The sequence below is a fragment of the Propithecus coquereli genome, unplaced genomic scaffold (assembly GCF_000956105.1).
Source record: "Propithecus coquereli isolate 6110/MARCELLA unplaced genomic scaffold, Pcoq_1.0 Scaffold482, whole genome shotgun sequence".
NCBI classification, from domain to species: Eukaryota; Metazoa; Chordata; class Mammalia; order Primates; family Indriidae; genus Propithecus; species Propithecus coquereli.
Genome location: NW_012150641.1, coordinates 2,184,411 through 2,209,627, shown reverse-complemented (window position 1 = coordinate 2,209,627; position 25,217 = coordinate 2,184,411). Strand labels below are relative to the sequence as shown.

The following is a 25,217-nucleotide window of genomic DNA, read 5'->3' as shown; positions in this document are numbered from 1 at the left end:
GAAAAGACAGTGTTGCTGGAGTTCAGAGGTCAAGGTCTCTCCCCAGAAGCTGGAAGCAAAATAGACCTGTAGAATAGGAGTTGGGCGTGGGGGGAGCTTTTTTTGAAGGATGAATAGGAGTCCTTTGGCATTCCAGATTGTGGGGAGGATTAGTGCAGCAAAAGCACCAAGAAGGGTTGAAAGAGCAGTGTGTTCTGGGTAGAAGTAGTCAGGCATTGCCCAGAACATGAGAGGAGAGGAGAGAAGGTAAGACAGGAGAGATAGGCAATGCAGAGATAGGAGAGGCAGGAGGCTTTGTTCACTGTGAAAAAGGGTTTCAAATTGACAGTGGGGGCAACAAAGAGTCAGTGAAGTCTTAGGTGAGATTGATGAGGTCAGACCTTTGAAAATTGTACTCTGCCCTCTTTGTAAGGGAAAAGGAGTAGCAGGAAGACCAGTCAGGGTGATGGTGGTCTCGACTAACGTGGCAGCAGTACAGGTGGAGAAAATCAGACGAATGTGAGAGGGTTTGGGTCAAGACCCCAATGTTGAGGTCTAACTGGCTAAAGAGGAAAGGAGCAGCGCGGGACAGGAGGAACCAAGCATGATTTCCACCACAGGAGCGACTGGGTGGGTAATTCACTGGGATAAGAAAGTTAGGAGGAGGAGCAGGTTTGGACATGCTGATCACGTGAGCTGCCCCATTCAGGCTGTAACTGGACACCTGGATCTGGAGCTCTAGAGAGAGGCCTGGGTTGGCTGTCACCGAAGCCTTAGGGAGGTAGCATGACAAGGGACAGTGGGGTCGGAGACTACCCTGGTCCAATCCGCTGAGGTTCCTCGCTCTCCCTCCAGGTGGCACTACAGCCCTGCAATTCTGAGGCCCATTTTCTGAGCCGCGCGTTCTCCACACTCCGCGTGCTCCGCTTCTCTGTCTCCGGAGAGCCAACCCTAGATCGCACCCTCTCTACTCGGCAGGATTTAGCTGAGAATCCAAACCTCGAGCGGCCTCTGGAGAGCGTGTCGTCCACGCGGCCAGCACATGGTGGCAGCTCAGGAACCTCAGGGCTGGTAGTGCGGTCGGCGTGACCAACTGTCCCTCGGGCCGCCTCCAGGAACCAACATGGGAAATATATGTAAGGGAAGGACCGAATAGGCAGTGCCTGGAGCGGGGATATACATTGAAAGACAGGACGGAGTCCCGCCACCCGACCCTTTATGAACGGAATTTCCTGGCCTCCAAGGCCACCCCCGCGTGGGAAGCGTGTCATGGACCCTTTAAGGCTCCATATCCCTGTCCTCCCCCCGCCCAGGACAGGCCGGGACACCCGGGACCTGACATTTGGCAGCTCCCAACGCGGGAGCTAAAAATAGCCGCTCCGGGTTACTTCGGGGCATTGCTCCTCACCCACCCCGCGCGCCGGCTCGCGCGGTCTCTCACGTGGCTGGATTCCGCCCTCGCCCCGGGCCAAGAACACCTGGCCCATCCCCTCCTCTCGGACCCCACTGTCCAGACCCGTGGCGCTAGACTTGAAGGTTCTTCTGAAGCCTGGGATCTTAGCTGGCGGGCGGAGTCCTAACACGTGGGTGGGCGGGGCCTTTTGTTCTTGGGATCCTTTTCGCAAAACTTCCCAGCTCCAGGCTGGCGGGAACCGGAGGGGCGTGTGTCGCCAGCCACGCTGAGGAGGTGTGGCCTCACTGGTCACCCCCACTAACTCGAGCCAAACTAAACCCCAGTCTTGGAGGGGGGCGTGGCCTTCTGGGGTGTGCAGGCTCCTGGCCAATGGGTGCTGTGTAGGGCGTGGCCCTTGGGGGGGCGGGGATGAGGTGGCGGGGGCTCCTTGCGTCTCTTCCCCCAGCCCGGCTCCAACAGATCCCCGGGCGCCCTGCTGCTTTCTACCTCCTTGGCTTGTGACTGTGAGTCCTACCAGGCCTGCCCTCTGCACGTCGCTCCGGGACCCCCGTGGCCCCCGCGGCCTCTGTCCGCCAGGCTGGGCCACAGATCCCCCACTCGCCTCTCATCACCGCAGCCCCTGAGCCTCCACCTCTTCTAAGGACAAGATGCCGTCAGGCTTCCAACAGATCGGCTCCGAAGTAGGGTTCATCGTGCGGGGGCGAGGCGGGGGCACGGGTCCCGTTTTTCCTGGGGTGGGGTCGTGGGGTCAGCTGGGGGCGTTCCCTGCGCAGGCGCAGGGGGTGGAGGTGGGGGGCTGGCTATTTATACCCTGCCTGGCCAACCCGTGACTGTCGGATTCCAGTCCTACCAGGACGCGGAGTGGGTCTGGGAGACCTTTCGGGGGCACAATTTGGTTCTGCGAGTCCAGGGTTCGTCCCCTTGCCTAGTTGCGCCAGAATCGGGGACACCCTGCCCTCAATCCAACTTGGGAAAGCAGATCCAGGCGGATCTTGCCCTCCAGGAGCTGTCTGTCTGTCCCAGCTCGTGGGCAGTGTTTCGAGGACTGGAGACTCTGCGTGGGCCCCCACCCCCACTCCTGGACGCCCTCCAGGACGCTGAACTTTCCCTTGGCCCCATGGTTGGTGGAGGGGCAGAGGGGAGCGTCAGCCCCCCCTACCCCAGCTCAGGTTTCCGCTTGGAGACAGTCTGTGCCGCCAGCGAGCGGCCACCACTGCCACCGCCCCTCACACCACCTTCCCGCCCTCCTCCCCTGGGCATAGCTCTCTCAGGCAGAACCCCTGCACCGTCCCCTGTCGTTGGTCGAGCTTAGAGGGGGATGGGAGGCTGCCCCGGAGATAAAAAAGGCCGTCTGGAGATGACCATGGAATTGCACTTCTTGGGCCTGTTGAGAGACTCCTGGAGCTAGCTGAGAGAACCCCCAGAGGGCAGGGAAGAGGACAGCTGATGATAACAATGCACTTGCTAGTTTGTAAAACCAGCACTGTCAGGAATACTGTTAATATTTGATGTTGGTTTTCACAACACTCTCAGTGACAGGTAGGCAAGGTAGGCAACATCACCTGCATTTCACAGAAGAGGAACCCTAGGTTCAGAATGGGGAAGTGACTTGCCCAAGGTCACACAAATCTGAACTCTTAAGGCCAACCCTGTCCCAAGGTCACAGAAGGATTTTGATGTTTAAGTCCTCAAACATTCGTCTGCCTTGTGGACTCAAACGTTTAGTTTCTCCCCTGCCGTGCCGCTGTTGAGTTCTGTGTGCTCTTGTTTACATTGAGATCTTTGTGCAACTCCTAATATGGGCCAGTTTCCCTCACCCAACATGTTGGATGGAACCCAGTATCTTCAGGCTCCAGCTGGGCCGGGGCCCCTAGGAGCAGGAAAGCATGGATCCATATGACATGCCCCCTGTCTGCTTCTGCCTGTCCAGGATGGAGAACCCCCTCAGCAGGGAGTAACTGGGACCTTGGCCCTTGCTGTGTTCACTGCCGTGCTTGGCTCCTTGCAGTTTGGCTACAACATTGGGGTCATCAATGCCCCGCAGAAGGTGAGGGGCCTACAGCTGGTGAGGTGGGGGTGCTCAAAGAGGACGGGAGCTTCAGGTTTGGCGGAATGGGAAGGGTGTGTAGGGAATCACTCCTGCGCTGTACCCCCAGGTAATTGAACAGAGCTACAATGAGACGTGGCTGGGGAGGCAGGGGCCTGAGGGACCCAACTCCATCCCACCGGGCACCCTCACCACCCTCTGGGCTCTCTCCGTGGCCATCTTTTCTGTGGGCGGCATGATTTCCTCCTTCCTGATTGGCATCATCTCTCAGTGGCTTGGAAGGTTTGGAGCTGGAGGGCCAGGGTGAGGGAACGGGGAGGGAGCCACAGCACAGTGCCCTAACCCTCACAGCCCCACTCTGCCTGCCTACCAGGAAAAGGGCCATGCTGGTCAACAATGTCCTGGCGGTGCTGGGGGGCACCCTCATGGGCCTGGCCAACGCCGCTGCCTCCTATGAGATGCTCATTCTGGGACGGTTCATCATTGGCGCTTACTCAGGTACCCACAGGCACCACAGCCCTGCCAAGTGCCCTGTTTTCTTTCACCCTGCTTGGGCTTTCAGATGGGAGTGGGCACCTACCCTCAGCCCTCTCTTCTTCCCTCTGCCCAGGGCTGACATCGGGGCTAGTGCCCATGTACGTGGGGGAGATTGCCCCCACTCACCTGCGGGGCGCCTTGGGGACGCTCAACCAACTGGCCATCGTCACTGGCATTCTGATCGCCCAGGTGACCAGGCCTGGCCTCATGGGGGGCTGGGCAGGGGTTCGGGTAGACCTCCAGGGTAAGGCAGCGGGGCCTTACCTCCTTCCTAACCTTCTTCTGCAGGTGTTGGGCTTGGATTCCCTGCTGGGCACTGCTGCCCTATGGCCATTGCTCCTGGGCCTCACAGTGCTACCTGCCCTCCTGCAGCTGGCCCTGCTGCCCTTCTGCCCCGAGAGCCCCCGCTACCTCTACATCATCAGGAACCTGGAGGGGCCTGCCAGAAAGAGTGAGCTCTCACCCTGCAGTCTAGCCTGGCCCATGCCTCCACCCCCTCTCGCTAGCACCTGGGCCTGACCCCTCAGACCCAACCTCCCACCCCCAGGTCTGAAGCGCCTCACAGGCTGGGCCGATGTGTCTGGAGCTCTCGCTGAGCTGAAGGATGAGAAGCGGAAGCTGGAGCGTGAGCGGCCACTGTCCCTACCCCAGCTCCTGGGCAGCCATACCCACCGGCAACCCCTGATCATTGCAGTTGTGCTGCAACTGAGCCAGCAGCTCTCTGGCATCAATGCTGTATGTATGGGCAGCCTCTAGGCAGGGCCTGGGGCAGGCAATAGCCCAAGGGGACGGGAGAAGGGAGCAAGCCCCCTCCATTAAAACTCAAGGTCCACCTTGTTGTGGCTGGAGTGGAGGAACGGACATCCTTGCCATCACCTTTTCTTCTCCCCCACCTCTAGGTTTTCTATTATTCGACCAGCATCTTTGAGACAGCAGGGGTAGGCCAGCCAGCCTATGCCACCATAGGAGCTGGTGTGGTCAACACAGTCTTCACCTTGGTCTCGGTAACTGCTCCCTTCTGGAATGGCCCACGCCACTGGCTTCATGTCCCTGGATGTCCCAGAGATCCCACTCTTGGTTTCCCTGCCCACCCAAACCCTCCCACTTCCTGTGTCCTGAAGGCCCCCTGCCAAGCTCTGACTCTTCCCACAGGTGTTCTTGGTGGAGCGGGCTGGGCGCCGGACGCTCCATCTCCTGGGCCTGGCGGGCATGTGTGGCTGTGCCATCTTGATGACTGTCGCTCTGCTCCTGCTGGTGAGGCCGGAGGGCTGGCAGGGGACCAGCAGCCCAGCCCATGGGAACAGCCCCAAGAGGCTCTGTGGCCAACCAGGACCACTCCTTAACATACACACCTTTAATCCTGGGGCCACCTCTGTGCCAGGACTGTGGGTGGTTGGCACCAGAGTCTGCTGGGACTGTGGTCTGTGCTCCTGAAGGACCCAGGCTGCACTGAGGCCTGCTTTGGGGGAGGAGGATATGGTCTCCTCTGGCAGCCAGGAGAGAGAGCCCCTGTCAAGCCTCAGGAACAATAATTTCTAATGACCTAGCTTTAAAGCCAAGGAGGAATCAACCGTCATAAGAGCTGAGAGGCCATGACGTTTCCTCTGCCTTGAATCTGATTGAAGTAGCCGGCAGAACGTCAGTGCTCAGAAATGCTCAAGGGCCTGTTCCCACCCAGGGCGCAGGCCCCTCACAAGCTGCTGGGAGGGGTAGATTTCAGTTTCCCGCCAGGTTGAGGGCAAGGGAAGATCCAGAAAGGCCTGAATTGGATACCCTCCCCTCCCTACCTGGCCCTAGGAGCGGGTTCCAGCCATGAGCTATGTCTCCATCGTGGCCATCTTTGGCTTTGTGGCATTCTTTGAAATCGGGCCTGGCCCCATCCCCTGGTTCATCGTGGCCGAGCTCTTCAGCCAGGGACCCCGCCCAGCAGCCATGGCTGTGGCTGGTTTCTCCAACTGGACATGCAACTTCATCATTGGCATGGGTTTCCAGTATGTTGCGGTAGGTCCCCACTCCTCCCCCAGGCTCCTCTCCCACACTGTAGGCAGGGGGACGACTCACAGCCAGCCCACTGCTTTCTGGTCGGGGACTCCCCCAGCTGCTGGCCACTGGTCTTTGGATCACTTTGGTGAACTGCCTGATCCACCAGTATCAGAGGAAAGAAGGGGGAAGACCTAGATTGGATAGTGACTGTTGTCTTCAAAATAAACCAGTGGCATAACCTAACTTAGACCAGGAATAAAATTATAGACTTTCATACTACAAACAGCTGGGAATCTCCTGAGTGCCGTAACTCAGGATGGGGAAGGGGGCAGAGAACCAAAGGAGAGTTGGGGTTCAGAGAATCCTTTTTTCAGGGTGACTTCTCATTCCCAGTGATTTCCCTTGTCCCTCAAAGGAGCCAGCTGCTTTCTGCAGTAGCCTCAGCCCCGTGAGAGCCTTTAGTTCTTGGTTTGCCTGAAGTCACCCCTTCCTTCCCCACCCCACGCTGTCAACACCTCTTTCTCCACCCGCCCCAGGATGCCATGGGTCCCTACGTCTTCCTCCTGTTTGCGGGCCTCCTCCTCAGCTTCTTCATCTTCACCTTCCTAAGAGTACCTGAAACCCGCGGCCGGACATTTGACCAGATCTCAGCCACCTTCCGCCGGACACCCTCTCTTTTAGAGCAGGAAGTGAAACCCAGCACAGAACTTGAGTACTTAGGGCCAGATGAGAATGACTGAGGGGGCAAGGCAGGGGTGGGAAAGCCAGCTTTCTCTACCCCCCCAGAGAGACCCCCTCCTTTCCTCTGCAGCACTTTAACCCTCTCTTCCCCATCACTGCCAGGGTGGAGAAAACCTCTGCAACCTGGTAAAATTGGGAAGCGGGAGGGAAGGGTGGTCTGAGCACCCCCTCGCTCCCATTGTGTGACTCTTGGATATTTATGTGTTGTGGTTACGCTGTGGCCATCAGGGTGGGCCACTGTCCCCTTCCCACGTAGTCCAGCCCTTTCCTCCCCACCCCTCCCCAGACTCCGCTCCAGAATAAGTTCTTTCCCTGCTAGAGAAGAGGGATTGGAGGGAGAAGAGGCCAGACTGACTTTTTCAGTGGGACAAACTGAAGCAGAGAGCAGGATGTGACTTTCCCACCACCTTGCACTCCTCCCATGACCTGGGACTTCACTGAATTCTTGCCACATGGACTCTGGGCGAATGGGATTCTGTCTTGTCCCCTCCTGTGCAAAGGACTCGACCTCTGTCACTGCAGGCTCAGCCTTCCAGGGCGAGAGGAAACAGGAAAAGTATGTGCCCATGTATGGTAAGAGGAAGGGACGGCAAACTCCCACCTCTAAATTTAGGGCTAGGGGCCCTACCCCGATTGTCCCCCAAGGCTGCCAAGCAAGGACTCTAGCTCTTTCTTCCTCTCCCTGCCTGGGAGGGTGCTATCCCCACAGGCTTTTGACCAACTAAGGGAAAGAGGGGAATTGAAAGGCTGCCTGTAAACACTGGCCTGGGAGGAGCCTTCAGATATTTTTGTATACGTGAAAAAGAGGTAGAAAAAAGAAACCAAAGGTCTGTTGTACTAAATGTGTACATATAGATACATCTATAAAGTCACTGTTTGAAGGTGAGCGTCCTGTCATGGAGGCTACTCAAGGATGGGCTGAAACAGGGACCATAACTCCCCCTCCTCCCTCTTCCTCAGTTCAAGGACTCAGAATCCTCTGGATGCAGTTACTCATGCCTCTACTTACATTTCTATGAGTGGCTTTATTAACAGTGAATGCTCAATAAATTGTAGCTGCAAGTGCTGGGCACTGCTCTTGGCACTCTGCAAAACACTCGCTCTGCAAGGGAGGTGTTAGCCCATTTTACAGATGGGACAGCAAATCTCATGGGTGAAGGCACTTGTTCAGAGCTGTCCAGCTAGAAACACTGGAGCAAGGGTTCAAGATCAGGCCCTGCCCATGGCCCCAAATCCTCCTCACCATGGCTCAACAGTAAGTTACCGGCAATTCTCAAAACAGAAAAGAGGCAGAGACCAGACAACAGGAAAGCCTGTTTTTGTTTTTACTGGAGGCTCAGGTGGCACATGACAGTTCATAAAATGGCTTCAGAGGTAGGTGGAAGGGAAACAAAAAATAAACTGGGGTGGGAAAGAAAAACAACCAGGAGGAGGTAAGAGCTGGCTGGTTCCTTCTCAGCCTGATCTAGGGGAGGGAGTTGGTACCTCTGAACAAGAAGGATGGATCCCTAAGTGGGAAAAAAAAAAAAAGCAAAAGGCTGTTGCTTTGGCCCTCCTGAGTCTCAAGGAAAAGGGGAAAAGCCGGTGTTCTGATGTCATGAATTATGGGAAAGGGGGGAGGGGGTGCTGGGTAGGGTACAGGTCAGTTGGAAAAACTGGCAGATACCTGAGAGAGAGAAAGAAATGCACGAACCATGAATAAGAGCAACTTATCATAAAGACCCAGTCTCCCGCCTCTTGGCCACCGGCCCTGAGTAGAGCAGCCACTCACCAGATGGTAGCTCTGGGTGTCCCTTGAGTTGGAATCACTCCAGTATGGCAGTGGGGGGTTCCCCACTGTTGATGGGGCCTGAGGTCTAGAGAACAGCGGTGGCCAACTGAGATTCCCTTGTTCTTTAGGGTCCCCAACTTCAACCTTCTCCCAACGTTTCCCTTTCCCCCCCATTCCCCCCACCCCAGTTCCCCAATTCACATCCACAAGCTGGTGATGTGGCTCCAGGCAGAGCTGAGGGGGACTCTGCAGGGGTGACACGGGCTAGATCACTTCTGCTGGGGCTTCCTGGTGGGTGCAGGGCCAGGGGACAGGGGAGCAAAGGGGTAGAGTAAGAAGGGAAGGGAAAAGAAAAGGACAGAAAGGCGGGAGGGGGAGCTGGTCCCAGCCTTTTCATTCATCCCACAGCAGATTAGGCATCCCAGGGTCCTCACCTCCGGGACTGCGGGCTGCCGGGGGCCAGGGGGCTGCTGCCGTCGCCGCTGGAAGTAAGGACGGTTTCGTGGGCGCTGGGGTTCAGGCCGGGAACCATCAGTAGGGCCTTGGCTGGGCTTGGTCTCACCATCCCCACCTTCTGTCGTTGGCTGCTGGGGTGGCCTGGGGCGGAAAGGCCTAAGGAGAGAGACAGGGGCCCTGAAGGGACCATGGGTAGACCACCTTCCTCCCAGGTCTCCCAGCTGCCCCGCTCCCACCTCCAGGAGCCAGGCTTCCAGCCCATGAGCACCCACTTGCCTCTAGGCACCTCTCACCAGGGGCTTCAGGCTCTTCCCTTCCTGTCCTCCGGCCCCTTCCCTCCCCAACATTGGCTGGGGAGGGAAGGACAGAGCCCCAAGAAGAGAGTCTTACCTTCGGTACCTGGGCCGGAATCTGGGTGGGGGGACCCGTTCATCTCCCTGTTGGTCCCCCTCCAGTGGGGCTGTCTCTTTGGGTTCTACCCCATCAGTGCCCTAGAAACATAAAGGCCCAGGTGAGCTGTGGGGACACCAGCCACCCTGGGACCAGGCTCTCCACAGCTCTTCCCACCTCCTTTGGGGACCCTGTGGACTTTCTCCTTACCAACTCCCAGAAGTTGGGTAACTGGCTTCCCCTCACCTCTACAGACTGCTGCTGGTTGGGGGGCCGAGGGCCTCGCACAAACCGCCTTCGGTAGAAGAAGGGTGGTGGGCGCCGTCGTCGGGGCCGCTGCCCGGAGTCTTCAGCCCGCTCCCCTTCACTCCCAGGTTCTGTCCCCACTGAGGGAGCCTCTGCCACCATGGGTGGGGGGGCAGCTGGGCGAGGCCGGGGGATGAATCGGCGGAACCTGCGTCGGTTGGGGGCATAGCGGCTGCCCTTCACTGGCACTCCCCCGGGCCCAGTTACATTGGCAGCTTCTGCACCCTGGGAAGGTGGAAAGGGAATAGTCAGAACCTGCTCCAAATGCACGAACTTGCTTGACTCTTTTCATGTCTTCCCCTTCTAGGGGAAGTCCCCTCCTCCAACTTTCCTTTAGCTCCTCTAACTTCTACTTCTTTCTACCCTCCCAAGGGCCAATACAGTGTTTGCACCCATCTGGCAAGGAGCAACTTGTCCTCTTGAAAGAACTGCTACTGTAGCCTCCTAAGTTTAAGGCTGGGGGAAGGGCAGGGGTGGAGGAAGGCCTGGCAGCAGGCATGCGTCTGTTACTCCAGAGCGCTGACTCTGAGAAGGGTCCTTCAGGGACAGGGCCCCACGTGGAGAACAGACGCAGAAGTGCTTGGAGAACTATGGAGACAAAATCCAGACACTATAGACTGATGATAGGGACATATTCTTTAGACCATCCCTTAGAGTAGCCGTAGCCTTAAAGATGACCACCTCTGGCTGAGAGAACACAGTCCCATTCCCACAGCCAAGGCAGAGATAGCCCCAGGAGGGTTGAACCCTGCAATGACTCAGTACCCCACAGCAGCCCCCAAACCTTCTCTCCTTCCACGACATCAAACTCCACAGTCTCCCCGTCTCCAACACTGCGTAGAAACTTCCTGGGGTTGTTTCTTTTAATAGCTGTCTGAATGGGGGAAAGTCAGTGAGAAAGGGTTGACAGCAAGACAGGAGTCTCTCTGGCCCCTGCTGGGTCCACCACCCAATTTCATTCTTTGCAACTTTTTATTTGGGGTCTGGGGCTGGAGGGTGGAGCAAGGAGAGGGTGGTCAAAGTTTAGTAGGGGAAAGGTCATCAACTAGTTGCCTCAGGAACGACTGTGCAGTTACCACTGTCCCCAGGACACATTCCCTTCCCCCTTTACCCCTCAGGGATTTCAAAAAGGGAGGCAAGAATTATGAGCTTAAAGGCAAAACAAACAGCAGAGAGTCTTAAGTCGCAAAGTGGGTAAAACGTGCTGTGCTTCTTACCTCAATCCCACTGAGAGCGCTTTCCACCAAAGCAGTGGTTCTCAAACTGCAGCATGCATCAGAATCACCTGGAGAGCTTGTTAAAACAGATTGCTGGGCCCCAGCCCCACATCTGATTGATTCAGTAGGTCTGTGGTGGGGCCTGAGAATTTGGCTGTCAGGTGATGCTGCCGGCGCAGGGACCACACTTTGAGAACCACTGCATCCAAGTATCTTTTCCCTCTGAAAAGTGCCCGAGTCTTCCTGAAGTGTCAACAGGTCCCAGAAGGTAGTGAGCATGCCAAGCCCAGAGGGCAAAACACGCACAACTCTGACAGACGTTCAATAACCCAACACAAGTGGGGCTAATGGTTGATACAGGCAACTGAGCAGGTGGGAGGGGAGCTATTTCCTGGTGGGCAGGCCATGGTGAAGGAAAAGCCGGAGAAACACAACCAACCACGCTGCTAAGGATGGCAAAGGCCTTCAAAGAGAGGGCTGGTTCTTCCCCCCAGAAAGCCAGCCTAGCTCTTACCTGGTGAACAAAGACATCCTCCTTGGTGTCATTCCTGCAGAACAGGATGGTTTGTTAAGGGGGTGACTTTGGTAAAGTGCTCAGCTCCACTGAGGTCCCCCACTAAATGTCCATTCCTAAGGTTGGTGGGCCCATCTGCTCCAGCTTCCACAGTTAGGGGTAGACAAGGCACCCCAGAAGCTGGTGTAGAGAGAAGTACACCTAAAACCTCAGTATGAATCTGGACTTCAGGAGGAAAGGGCGGAGGAGAAGGCAAAGGCACCTTGAAGGAACTGAGTGCTCCACCTTCTACCACAGGGGCACCTTAGAACCTGCCGGTGCTGGATGTAACCGTCCCTGGCCAACAGCCCTCCTCCCTCAACCCCCATCAGGGTTGGAAAATTCCACTGTCTCCTTCCTTCTCTACAACCAAGGAGTGACAGAGTGGGGATGTGGGCAGAGATGTAGAACAAGTTTGGGAAGGAGACATGTCAAGAACTTGCTGTAAACAGCCACCAAGACCTTATTATCACCCTCAGCCTAAAGATATCCCCCATGGTTAGGCCCTCTCAACACACACAGTGACCAAGGGTGAGAGAGAAGAAAAGCTCACCCATTCTCTATCACTACCTTGCCTAGTACCCGGGTTTATCCTAGAACCCCAATGGGTGTGGAAGGGAGGCAAGGGAGAAGTCTTCTGGGAGGGATTCCCTGCAGGAGTCGACCATTTCGAAAATTAGACAGAGACCCTCACCCAGAACAAATGTTCTAGTTCTAAAGCACTTGGATCTGCACAAAGGTCAGTCTGCTAAGAGGGAAGTAGGGCCTCCCAGGAGGGCTGGGCTGGGCAGGGTGCCCGGGCTGGGGAAGGGCTCACTGGGGGAGACCTGGCTCTGCTCAGAATCCACCACTCCAACCTCTCCCCACGCCGGGAGGGTGGGGCTGCCAACTGAAGGAAAGCAGCAGCCTCTGGCTAGGCTACCTCCTTTCTCCCTCCCCCACTGTCACCCTCAGTCCCAACAGGTGGAGGATTCAAATGAGCCACAGCTCTTTAAGGGAGATGAGTGGTGAGGGTGCCATGAGTGCTGCCCGTAACAGAAAATCAGTGAGGATTCCAGCCAGGAGCCCTGAGGAGCAGAGAGCCCTATACATTCTGCCCCAAAGGCATGACAAACCGAAAATAATAAGGCAATTCCAGAAGGTGAGACAGAGAAGCCGAGAGGGTCAGAGCCAGGTTTGCCAAGTTCCTGGATGGTTAATCCTCTGCTGCCCTTGAAGATGTGGAGGCGGCTTCATCTTGCCACTAAGCAAACATTTGTTGTTCGGTTAAAGACTTTCAACCAGCACCAGCTGGACATTGCAACCATGTGCCTTGGCAGGGGTAGAGATGAGGTTGGGAGGGTGTCCAATCCCACAGGCTAATTTGGAAGATACCCATTCCACCCCGGCCCTGGGTTCCTTGGATACCTGTTGATGAATCCGTAACCATTCCGGACGTTGAACCATTTGACAGTGCCCAGTACTTGGATTGCTGCCATGCAGAGATGCAGTGGGACAGTAAGATGGGGGGAAGAGATGGAGTTGGACTCAGTTTTGAGACACTTCAAAAACTAACCTACTTCCTTACTACCTGTTAAGCTTACCTTCAAGCCAACCAGCTTTCACTAGTAGCTTCAAGGGATTCTTACCCCAGTTCCACCAAATGGAATCACCCACACAGGGACTCAGGCTTTCAAAACCCTTCCAACTCTAAGGCATGTTCCTCACATCCTACAAATCCAGGCCCTTCACCTAAAACTGGGTACTCAGCTGGCCCAGAAAGTGCTGCTCTCAGGTCATAACTGAGGGCTTCTCTAGGCCTCCCAGTGTAGGGGTCCCCAGGGCACCTGCTTCAGAGGTTTACCTAGTACTAATCCCAGTCAACTGGGCCAAGTGTGCCGCCCCGGGGGCGTGGCCGGACCCTGAAGCTTCATTCTCCACCCCAAGGCCCTAGCTGAACCTGAGGCCCCGCCCTCCCCCCAGGAAAGCACTGGCAGGATTTCCCACCAGGGGAATCCACTTTGGTCCGCAGCTCCCAGCCCAGTTAGTGCTTTGGGCCTCTGGGCCAGGCCGCCTTTGGCTTCCCAGATCATGCCAGGCTACACGCTGCCCCTCCCCCAGCCCGCCGACCCCTTAGAGCCGCCCTGGCACGCGCCCCCCCCTCACCCAGCACCGGCTTGTCCGCCTGACTCCGGGCCGGGGGCGCAGGGGTCCCTGAGGCTGCCGTCGCCGGGTTGCCAGGGTTGCGGGAGCCCGGCGCCGAGGCGGTCCCAGCAGCGGGGCCCGAGGCGGCTCCGCCCCCGCCGCCGCCCGCCCCGCCGCCTGGTTTCTGCGGCTCCCCTGCGGGCACCGGTACTACCACCGCTACCACCCCCGTCGCCGTCGCGGGCACCGTCGCCGCGGGGGCCGCTGTCGCCACCGCTGCCACCTCCGCCTCGCTCATCCCGCCGGGTCCAATACTGGCCCCCGCCGCCACCTCCTCCTCCGCCACCGCCGCCGCCACCGCCCCGGCCCCTCCCCCCGGCTCGCGAACCCGCCGCCCGGCTCAGTCCTCGCGCCCCGAGCCTCGCCCGCACACCGGCAGCGAGCCCGCAGCGGAGGCCAATCGCAGCCCGCTGCCGCGGCGCGCGCAGACCCCGCCTCCCGGCCACAGGCCAATCCTAGCCGAGCAGTCCCCAGGCCCGCACGCCGACCCCGCCTCCCGGACTTGGCACGGAGGCCCAGGCCCCCGCCCGCCGCCCCGTAAGTACACCTGGGCCCCGCCCCTCGGACGACACGTGACTGCTCTCAGCCCAACCCATTGGTCGATGGCCCCTTTCCCCTCCCCCCTCCGCCCCTTTTCACCGGCCGCGGGAAATCAAACGGGCCGGTGGCGCCCCAACCGCCACCTGGCCTCTGCGCGGAGGGCGGGGCCGGGGACGCAGCTCCCAGGTTGCTCCTGACTAACCCGGTGGCGGGGTGGGAGTCGACAGTCTCGGTTCTGGCAGTGAGCGCGCAGCTCACCTCTGACCTGGAGACCGACCTCGCGCGTACACTGCCGGGTGTAGACACCTTCTGCCACCAACAACTCCCGTCGCCCTACGGGATGCCCCCGCACACCCGCGGAGCAAACTGGAAAGCGCGGCGGAACGATGTTCCCAGCTCATAGCTGCTCTCACAAAGCGAGCCCCCACTTTTACTATGTTTGCTCTTGAAACAAAGTTTGCATGCGGTACGGTGCACAGCTTCTCCGCTGAGTTTTGGTAAATGTGTCTATGCACGTGGCCAGCGCCCTAATCAAGCTATTTCCCCTTACTCCGGGAAGGTCCCTGGAGCTTTCAGGCAATCCCAGCCTCCCCACAGAACACCGCGGTTCTGATGTCTGCCACCCTAGACCAGCGTCAGAGTCCCTTGCGTGTGCGTGCCAGGCTCCAACCGACCCAAGGCCTTTGCACACGCAGTTTCCTCCGCCCGGAACGCGCCCTTTCATATGTGTTTCCTAGGGTGGCTCTCGTCTTCAAGTACCAGCTTACATATCACTCCTCTCTACCACACCATCGCTTATTTTTCTCGTGGCATTTTTGAAAATAGGAAATGATCCTGACCATTTGCTTATTTATACTATTTGCACACACACACACACACACGCTAGGCTGTAAACTCCACAGCAATAGTAATTATGTCTGCCTCCCAGAGCAGTGCCTGGCACAACGTAGACGCTCAAAATTAATATATTGAGTGAATGAATGGTCCGCATTACACAGATTAGAAGACTGAGGCGAGGTACGAGGCTTGTCCCAGGTTTCTCCGAAGTCCAGACGTCCAGCCCAGGAGGAGCAATGTCCCTCCTAGAATAATGAAGCTCCAGCAGTCTCTACTCTAGAGGGCCTCTTCCCCCACCAGGGAGGACGCGGGTGGCGCTGGACTGCGCGTATTTTTAGCCGGGACAGCGCGCCCTAGACAGCACACGTGCCCCCAGGCGCTGCTCGGCCCTCCCTACGTGCGCTACCCCAGGGCTAGTGTCCCCGGCCGAGCCCCGCGTCCTCGCCGCAGCCCGCAGCCGCAGCGCCGCCTTTCCCGGTCCCGGCGCGCCCTCTGCCGGCCGGTCCCGGAGGCCGCCCGGTCCCGCTTGGTCGCAGTCCCTCCACCAGCCACCCGCCCACCCCACCCTGCGGCCCTTTCGGAGTTAAGGATTCTGATTTCCAGGGCACCGGTCACAAGGACAGAAAAAGAGAAAAGACGAAGCTGTGAGGGATACAGAAATCACCACCACCCTTAGACTGTTAAGGACCCAGTTACCTGTGCCTGGCCCCGAGCTCGAGGAACGCGAGAAGAGACCAAGGCTGGGCAAAGGCAAGCAAGATGCCTCAGCGTGAGACCGCGCGGCGAAACAACCCTACGGCAGGTACCGAGGGAGCTCAGGTGTGGGCTAGTTAACTATATATTAGAAGGTGAGATAACAGGAAGCTCAAAGGAAGGGAGGATAAGCCCATTTTGTAGTAAGATTAAGAAAATGGGCCAGGCGTGGTGGCTCACGCGTATAATCCTAGCACTCTGGGAGGCCGAGGCGAGGAGGAGAGCTCGAGGTCGGGAGTTCGAGACCAGCCTGAGCAAGATTGAGACACTCCCCCCCTGCCCCCCGCCCCGTCTCTACTAAAAATAGAAAAAGCCCGTCATGGTGGTGCGCGCCTGTAGTCCCAGCTACTGGGGAGGCTGAGGCAGGAGGATTGCTTGAGCCCAGGAGTTTGAGGTTGCTATGAGCTAGGTTGACACCACGGCACTGTTCCCCGGGGAGCGAGACTCTGTCTCCAAAAAAAAAAAAAGTCAGGGGGTGGGGCATTGCAGGGAAAAGTACCCCTGCACACCACAGGAGGCATGAAACCACACCTGTACACAACAGCCACGCTCTCTGTCCCCAGGAGGAGAAATAGCAGAAGCCACAGAGAGATGCACTTAATTGCCCTGTTTAGATATAGGGTTTGTTCATGGAATTTTATGGTTATTTAAATATTTTAAGTGCTATAGATAACAAGGACTCCAGGCGTCCTAGTGAAAAGGTTTCCTCCTTTTTCTGTCACTTCCTTTCCGTCCTTTCCATTTGCTCCTGCCCACCTGAAGTGGTCTCTCACCTATCTTGTCCACTATTTAAAAAACAAACAAAACCTGCCTTCTTAACTATTGCCCTACACATCTCCATTATTTGAACACCAAACTTCCCGAAAGCAGTCCTTGCTGCCTCTACTTCCTCAACTTCCTTTCACCCATCCCCCCAGATCTGGTTTCTGCCCCCACCACTCCACTGAGACTGCTTCACAGTGGCCTCCTGCCCCTGCTTGATTGAGACGTTCAGTGAATGCCTTTGGTTCTCTTTTGACTCCAGCAAGTGAAGTGTCCCTGCCACAGCCTCCGCAACCCAGCCTTCCTCTGTCTATCTATCATCCTCTGCTTTGTGTCTTGTTCTCCTCCACCAACCCCAATATTTCCCAGGCCATTTCTCCTGCCTCATGTCTTCTGTAGGTCATTTTAGCCTTTCCCTTGGCTTCAGTGACCACTTTCTGATGGCCCTCAAACCTGTGTCTCCAGTCTTGAGTCCCTCCCACCTTCTACCAGACTCCAAGTCAAGTATTCTCTAACCAATTGCTCCTCAGGCTTTGGAACCTTGACAAGGTCCCAAATCTAATCTCCTCTTCCCCCAACCCCATCCTCCCTCTTCACTGAGTTATGTCCTCACCACTTACCCACAAACAGTCATCTTCTAGTACCTATTACTCCTTTCTCTCCCTGGATGCCCAGGCTTAGACCAGCCAAGGTGAAGATTTGCGGTATCAAATTGAAATAAAATTTGAAAGACTGAAAAGATGGTGTCGCCTTTGTCCCCTAGTACTATAAACTCTCAGCAACTTTTCCCTCCAACTTTCTTGTTGCAGCCCAAATCAGAGTTTACTTATTCCCTCTTGTAACACCTGCTCTCTTATTTCTCAACTGCCACAGAGTGTCCCATACCTACAGCCTCCATCTTCTCCTCTCCCATGCACCCCCTAGCTACTCTCAACCACCGTCCTTCCTCTACAGGCTCTGCTAGCACTCTGCCAAACCCTTGACCTTTCTGTACCCTCTACCTTCTTGTCTCATCCATTGTATCTGATATCATTGCTTACCACATCCTTCTGGAAACCTTCTTGTCATTTTCTTTTTACCTAGTAGTACTAGAAAGAATAAACATTTCCTGAGCACTCATTATGTGCTACACACTGTGCTAAGCACTTTATATACAGTAGGTCATTTAGTCCCTACAACAATCTGGGGAGGTGGATACTATGAAAATCATCCCCATTTTACAGAGAAGTAAACCGAGGTATAGTGAAGTTAAGCAAGTGGTCTAAGTCACACAGCTGGGAACAACCAAGCTGGGATTCAAATGCAGATCAATCTACCTTCAGAGTTCACAGTCTAAGCCACCAGTCTCCTTCCACTATGCTGGGACTACCATGGTCCCCTCTTATCCTCAGTTTCGTTTTCCAAGGTTTCAGTTACCCACAGTGAACTGCAGTCTGAAGATATTACATGCAATGACATATTTGGGGGGAGAGAGAAACCACCTTCACATGACTTTTTTTGTTACAGTATATTGTTATACTTATGCTGTTTTGTTATCAGTTATTGTTAATATCTTACTGTGCCCAATTTATAAATTAAACTTTATCATAAATATGCATGTATAGGAAAAAAACATAATATATAGAGGGTTTGGTATTGTCTGCTGTTTTAGGCATCCACAGGGGTCTCGGGACATATCCCCTGAGGATAAGGGAGGGCTACTGTACATTTTTCACCTTCTTCAACAATCCCTAGAGCCCACATTTCCTCTAGATCTTTCCATATGTCAGGCTTTTGGTTCCAAACTAAATGTCTTGAAAGCTTGTCTGCTTTACTCAGACTATGCTGCTTTCGCTGGCCCCCAGCATTCAGGAAAGACTCTGACATCTGCCATGTTACCTCTAGTTCAATGGACACGTTTTTGCCCTTATTCCTCCACCCCCATCTATGTGACAGATGCAGCTGGAGACCATTTCCATCTCAGACTCCCCAGTCTTTTACTTGTACCCCCTAAAGGTCAGAGTCCCCAGTTCTATTCTTCTAACTCTATCCCCCTCTCTCGGGTACCTCCTCCACTTCTACTGCCTCAGATATGACCTGTTATCAATGGAATTTTGTCCCCGCCAAAAGTATGTTGAAGTCTTAACCCCTGGTACGTGTGACTGTGACCTTATTTGGAAATAGTGTCTTTGCAGATGTAATCAAGATAAGATGAGGTCATTGGGGTGGGCCCTAATCCAATATGACTGGGGTCCTCATAAGAGGAAACCTCCACACAGGGAGAACTCCATGAGACAAGGCAGAATCGCTGCAGCTGTAAGCCAGGAGTGCCTGGGGCTACCGACGCTGGAAGCGGCAAGGAAAGATCCTCCTCTAGAGGATATGGAGGGGGAATAGCCCTGCCAACATCTTCATTTCAGACTTTTATCCTCCAGAACTGGGAGATACTAAATTTCTATTATTTTAAGCACCATGTTTGTGGTACTTAGTTATGGAAGCCCTAGGAAACCAATACACAGATGATTCCCCAATATTCCTCCAGCCCAGTTGCTCACTTCTTGAGCTTCAGACCCATGATGGCCAACTTCCATCTGAAAATCTCCAGGGTCCCCCGTCTTGGTAAAGGGCACTGCCATGTCAGTGCCATATCCATGGATTCGGAGACCCATGAATCTTCCTTGACACCTGCCTCTCCCCCCTCACCTCCTGTGTCTGACTGTCTCTTCATCCTGTCGGTTCTACATTCTCACCTCTGTTTATTTCTCCCCATCCCAACTGCCCCACCTGGTCCACATCATAAGAACCACTGTGATAGCCTCCTGCCTACTTGGTTTCCTGCCTCCATCAGTCCCCCTCCAATCCATTTTCTGTGAGCTACCTCACAAGTCATTCTGCCTTACCACCCTGCTTTATTTTCGCCACAGTATTTATCAGTATTTGCCTGGTATTTTCTTGTTTATAATTTGTAAGCTTGGGATCTTGTCTGTCTTGTTCATTGCTCTATTCTCAGTGCCTAAAACTGTACCTGGCACCTGGTAATTGACCAGTGAGTATGTGGCTGAATGAATGAAGGCAGCCAGAAAGATCTGTCTAAAATGCATTTTTTTTTCAGGCACTACTTAGGCACATTAAATATACACATTTCCTGTGATCCAGCAATTGATCTTCTGGGCACATGACCCAGAGAGATTCTTTTACAGAGACATGCACGAGAATGAAGGGGGGAAGTTGGAGGCAATCTGAGCATACATCACTGGGAGGGTGACAGGTAAAATGTGATGGGTATACACTGGAGTATCATGCAACAACCAGAAGTGACAGGTTAGGTGTACTTATGGCAGCATGGATGGATCTTGCAAACACAGTGCTTAGAGAAAAAGGGTAAGAAACAGAATGAGATATATACAACCATACCACTTACATGAAAAGACACATTCTCACAATCAATAAGCCACATCTCGTCAGAGTACAGAAATGAGGCCAGGTGCAGTGGCCCATGCCTGTAATCCCAGAACTTGGAGTCTGAGGCAGGAGGATCACTTGAGACCAGGAATTTGAGACTAGACTGGGCAACATGGTGAGACCCTGACTCTACAAAAAAATTAAAAATTAGCCAGATGTGGTGGTGCATATCTGTAGTACCAGCTACTCAGGAGGCTGAGGTGGGAGGATCACTTGAGCCCAGAAGTCTGAGGCTGCAGTGAGCTATGATTACACCACTACACTCCAACCTGGGTGATAGAGCAAGAAAGACCCTGTCTCAAAAAAACTTAAAAATAAAAATAAAAAACCAAAAAGATATATAACATCATAATTGCCTGCAGAGGGGACAGGATGAAAATAGCAAAATGGCATTAGGGGTTAAAAAAGAAAAAATAATCAATTAAGCAAATGTATGAACGAATGAAATGCTCTTTTCTACTTAAAACTTGTCAGTGACTTCCCATGGAAGACTCATAGGTAAAGCTCAAACCTTTGGCTCAGCTCTAAAGGCCCAAGACCCAGCCCTGTCTCTTCCCATACCGCTCTACCCACCCAGGGTACAGAAAATTGACGGGTACTCCTGACGTAGTTGTGAGGCAGGGAAGATGCCATACACTTCGGCCTTGGAGAGTCAGGCATGGCTCAGCGGGAGGTGAAGCCAGATCCCAGTTCTGAAAGGCACAGCTCTGAGAGGCACCTGAGAGTTGGCCAGGTGAAGAGGGGGTAGGCAGGAATGGGATTCGAAGTGACCAAGTGATTTGGGGTAGGTGCTAGGGCCTGGGACCCAGGGTGCAATCAGGGCACCCTATATGTGGGTACGAGGGTTCACCAGGGGCTGGAGAGGACTGGGGTCAGGTCCTGAATCTGGCCCTTGCAACAAGGGCCCAACCTGCCCGCTGGCTCTTTCCTGTCTGAATGCAAATGTCATCACCCTTTCATGGGTCTGGACCAGCCAAGAAGGATTGATATTTGGCTAATGCATCTTTATCCCTCCTCACATAACTCCCAGACCTTCCCTCACCCTGTTGAGAGCCAATCCTTCTTTGGGGTCCTCAGCTCTGGTGTCTCCCCTGCTGGAAGACCTTACAGGCTTTCACACTGGGTTTGGTCCCACCATGGGCTCACTTGGCCCCCACAATCCCGGCAGTGGGCAGTATCAGTCAGTTCTGCAGTTGCCCACCTACTGCTTTTTTAAAATTATCATTATTATTATTATTTTTTTTTTTTGAGACAGGATCTCACTCTGTCACCCAGGCTAGAGTGCAGAGGCATCATCATAGCTCACTGCAACCTCAAACCTCCTGGGCTCAAGTGATCCTCCTGCCTCGGCCTCCCGAGTAGCTGGGACTACAGGTGCACACCACCATGTCCACCCAGCTAACCCAACTACCTCTTAATCTCCCCTGCTGGTCACAGGGCTTGGCACCCACAGTTACCCGCTGGAGGGCGTATGAATGAGCAAATGAATGATCACAGTGCACCCTCCATAGTCATTCGTCAGCTGGCTCAATGCGCTGCCTCGTTCCACAAGCTGGGTCTATGTTCTGTCCCCAGCCCTATTCCTTACCAGCTTGGTCCAGTTTCTAAGAAATCTTCTGACTTCACTCCTTAGCACCCAACTTCTGTAAAGTCTCTGGGAATGGAGGACGGGAAGACTGTTGGATAGGGGCTTTTCTCCAGGCCTAGACCAGGCTCACTCTTTAACACTTTCATCCTCTTTTCCTTAACTTCTTGAAGCAAAGTCAGAGTCACAAAAGATTCCTCAGGCATCTCCTCAGGGTGCTCCTCCTACTCTCGAAAGAACTACCATCCATAAACCTATCACTCCAGGTGGATACCCTGGCCCTGGCCTGCGCATACAGACCACAGTTATGTATGTATTTGTTTATTATCTGATTATCTCCCCCTCGCAACTGTGGGACAAGGACCAGGCTTGCTAAGCTCACCACACTTGGATCCTAAGTAGCTGACACTTAATAGATTCAGTGACCATGAATTGAAAGAACAAATGCAGTTAAGGTTTCTGCTGTGATCCCAGCAGCTGGTGCTGTGGGAATAGGTGTAGAGAAGCCCCCCGAAACACACAAGGGTTACCTCTCTGCCCATCCTAAAGATTCATTTGGTGTGTCAGACTTTTATGATAGCCCTTGAGGATGGAAAGAATAGTCTCCACCCGGGCCGCTGATATGGATAAATTGTTGCAGTGAAATATTTGCACCACAGGGAATCCCCACCTGTACCCCAGTCCTTGCCTGTTTTCTTTACATCTGAAAGTTCCTTACAGCAGTTGACTTAATTTACCTTCACATGTAACATAGAATATGTTCACCATGATCTCATATGTATTTTTTAAAAAGCATAGAAAAAAGGTATTACCACATTGGGGATTATGTTTAAAAAAAAGAAAAAAGATTAGAAGAAAATATGGTAAAACATTAATAATAGCAGTTGCCACCTGGTGTTGGGTTTATGGTTAATCTTTTTCTGATTGTTTTCTATATTTTTCCAAAATTTTTCTATAATGGACTCATATTTTTACAATAAAGAAGATTTGACAGAATCTTTTTAATAGTGTAAAAACATTCCTCTTGATACAACTGGAGACCTGTCCCTTCCGGGTGAGGAACAAGAGGTACAGAAAAGAACTGGTATGCCCCAGTGCCACCCATCCTTCCCAACCCCAGCTTTGCCCCCCAACTCTGAGCAGGTGTCCCAAGAATCTCAGGACCCCATGGCTGGGCTCGGTGGCTCAGCCTGTGATCCCAGCACTTTGGGAGGCCAAGGCGGGAAGATGGCTTGAGCCCAGGAGTTGGAAACTGCAGTGAGCTATCATGATGATGCCACTGCACTCTAGCCCAACAACAGAACGAGACCCTGTCTCAAAAACAAACAAACAAACAAACAAGCAAAAACCCCTCAGGATCCCAGAACCTTCAGAGGATTTCCTAAGTCCCGCGTTCTTACTGCACTGGTCTTTCCGAATGGCTCGATCAATTCATTACATTTCCAGCCACACAGACTGAAGGCAGCTTTGACCTACCCTTTGACTTCATCTTCTTCATTCCATTAGCCACTGAGTTCCATGCATCACGTCTCCAGAATGTCTCCAGTTCTATCTTTTCCTCCTTGCCTCACGCACCGCCTCTGCTCTGACACAGACCTTCATTCTTGCTCACATGGGCTGCTGTCAGAGGTTCTTCACTGATCTCTTGTCTCCAATCTGTCTCTGCTTTGATTGCTCTGTCAGCCATGGCTGGTGTGAGCTTCCTAGGGCACAGCCACATCAGAGGCTACCTACAGAAGAAAAGATCCTGCTCCTTTGCACAGATTCAGCACTCCCTGATCTGGCCCAGGCCTCCCTTCCCCACTTTGCATTTCATTTACAAGCTCTACCCTCCCCACCCAATGCCCCATGACTCTTTTCCTCTGATCACTGGGCTCATCTTCCTCCATACCTCTGCTTTCACCGTTCCCACTGTCTGTGAAGCCCTTAACTCTCATTTCTACCTTTCCCCTAATTCCATCCATTTTCCAAGGTCCAGTCATTAAAATGCTGCTTTCCTCAGGAAACCCTCATTGCTTGATGTCTGAACGACCATGACAGCTTTCTAAGGACCCTCTTACCTCCAGCGTCTCACTTCTTCAGCCCATCCCTCACTCCATCGCTGGACTATCCTGATCTAACATCACTTTTTATATTATACACCAGAGCCACCGTCCCCTATCAGTGGTCCCTATCAGTGGTGTGCTGCTAAATGTTTAACATCCACCTCTGGATTGGGTGTAGGGGCTGATTTGCAACATCTATCAATTTCTGTGGTGTAATACTTCCACCGTGGCCAAATTTCAAGCTACCAATAAGACTTTTGTTTGTTTGTTTGTTTTGAGACAGAGTCTTGCTCTCTTGGCCAGGCTGGGGTGCAGTGGCACAATCATAGCTCACTGCAACCTCAAACTCCTGGGTGCTAGTGATCCTCCTACCTCAGCCTCTGAAGTAGCTGGGACTATGGGTGCACGTCATCATGCCCAGTTCATTTTTTCACTTTTTGTAGGGATGGTGTCTCGCTATGTTGCCCAGGCTGGTCTCAAACTCCTGGCCTCCAGTGATCCTCCCACCTCAGCTTCCCAAAGTGTTGGGATTCTAGGCGTGAGCCATACTACACCTGGCCAATAAGACATTATTGAATGTGGAGCTGGTAGGAGATATGTACAATTGGTTCTTATGCTTACTATAGCCTATACAAGCAGTCACCACTACACCATTGGTTCCCACTCAAAACTTTTCTTTTTTTTAATTTTTAATTATTATGAATATTATTGTATATCTTTATAGGGTACATGTGATGTTTTGATACAGGCATACAATGTGAATTAATCAAATCAGTGTAATTTGGGTATCCATCACCTCAGGCATTTATCATTTCTTTGTGTTAGAACATTCCAATTCCACTTTTTTAGTTATTTTAAAGTGTACCCTTGTTGTTCATTATAGTCACTTTGTTGTGCTATCACATATTGTTCATTCTATCTAACTATCTAACTACATTTTTGCACCTACTAACCATTCCCATTTTATCCACCTCTTCCCAATATCCTTCCCAGCTTCTGGTAACCATCATTTACTCTGTGTCTCCATGAGATCAATTGTTTTTAATATTTAGCTCCCACATTTTAATGAGAACATGTGAGATTTGTCTTTCTGTGCTTGGCCTATTTTACTTAACATGATGCTCTCCATGTTGTTGCAAACAGCAGGGATTTCATTCTTTTTTGTGGCTATAGAATATTCCATTGTGTACATGTACCACAATTTCTTTATCCATTCTCCCACTGATGGACACTTAGGTTGATTACAAATCTTGGCTATTGTGAATAGTGCTGCAATAAACATAGGAGTTCACATCTCTTTTTCGTATACTGAATTCCTCTCCTTTGGATATATATCCACCAGTGGGATTGCTGGGTCATATGGTAGTTCTATTTTTAGTTTTTTTGAGGAATCTCCATACTGTTCTCCATAGTGGTTGCACTAATTTACATTCCCACCAATAGTGTGGGAGGGTTCCCTTTCTCCACATCCTCGCCAGCATTTGTTATTGCCTGTCTTTTTGATAAAAGCCATTTTAACTAGGGTGAGATGATATCTCGTAGTTTTGATTTGTATTTCTCTGATGACTACTGATGTTGAATTTTTTTTTTTTTTTGAGCCAAGGTGTTACCCCAGGCAAGAGTGTAGTAGCCTAGAATGCAGTGGCATCATCATAGCTCACTGTAACCTCAAACTC

At 53.2% G+C, this 25,217-nt stretch overlaps 2 protein-coding genes across 3 annotated transcripts; one reads left to right on the top strand and one right to left on the bottom strand.

Moving 5' to 3' along the window:
- The first annotated feature begins 1,771 nt into the window (after nucleotides 1-1,771).
- Nucleotides 1,772-7,689, top strand: SLC2A4 (solute carrier family 2 (facilitated glucose transporter), member 4). 2 transcript variants are annotated; one of them, XM_012655652.1, is made up of 11 exons: nucleotides 1,772-2,073; nucleotides 3,324-3,440; nucleotides 3,550-3,722; nucleotides 3,814-3,938; nucleotides 4,051-4,166; nucleotides 4,266-4,428; nucleotides 4,525-4,712; nucleotides 4,877-4,981; nucleotides 5,130-5,231; nucleotides 5,775-5,978; nucleotides 6,497-7,689. In XM_012655652.1, exons 1-11 carry the CDS (start codon nucleotides 2,041-2,043, stop codon nucleotides 6,698-6,700), a joined length of 1,530 nt encoding a protein of 509 aa, XP_012511106.1. In that variant the 5' UTR covers nucleotides 1,772-2,040; the 3' UTR covers nucleotides 6,701-7,689. The 2 variants fall into 2 exon arrangements, with proteins under 2 accessions (XP_012511106.1, XP_012511105.1); XM_012655651.1 differs by having other exon boundaries at nucleotides 1,865-2,073; nucleotides 3,523-3,722.
- Nucleotides 7,690-8,001: 312 nt separating this feature from the next.
- On the bottom strand, nucleotides 8,002-13,843 carry YBX2 (Y box binding protein 2). Its single transcript, XM_012655650.1, has 9 exons — nucleotides 13,540-13,843; nucleotides 12,802-12,865; nucleotides 11,356-11,389; nucleotides 10,409-10,498; nucleotides 9,565-9,849; nucleotides 9,319-9,419; nucleotides 8,907-9,084; nucleotides 8,473-8,557; nucleotides 8,002-8,367 (listed from the first exon to the last, which is right to left on the bottom strand). Exons 1-8 carry the CDS (start codon nucleotides 13,814-13,816, stop codon nucleotides 8,507-8,509), a joined length of 1,080 nt encoding a protein of 359 aa, XP_012511104.1. The 5' UTR covers nucleotides 13,817-13,843; the 3' UTR covers nucleotides 8,002-8,367; nucleotides 8,473-8,506.
- Between the last annotated feature and the right edge of the window lie 11,374 nt (nucleotides 13,844-25,217).

Coding starts and splice junctions, on each gene's coding strand:
- SLC2A4 (XM_012655651.1), top strand. CDS start 2,041: ATGCCGTCAGGCTTCCAACAGATCGGCTCCGAA. Junction 3,723..3,813: donor ATCTCTCAGTGGCTTGGAAG/GTTTGGAGCTGG, acceptor CCTGCCTACCAG/GAAAAGGGCCATGCTGGTCA. Junction 4,982..5,129: donor CAGTCTTCACCTTGGTCTCG/GTAACTGCTCCC, acceptor CTCTTCCCACAG/GTGTTCTTGGTGGAGCGGGC.
- YBX2 (XM_012655650.1), bottom strand. CDS start 13,816: ATGAGCGAGGCGGAGGTGGCAGCGGTGGCGACAGCGGCCCCCGCGGCG. Junction 11,390..12,801: donor GGTTACGGATTCATCAACAG/GTATCCAAGGAA, acceptor CCTGTTCTGCAG/GAATGACACCAAGGAGGATG. Junction 8,558..8,906: donor GGCAGCCCGCAGTCCCGGAG/GTGAGGACCCTG, acceptor GCTGTTCTCTAG/ACCTCAGGCCCCATCAACAG.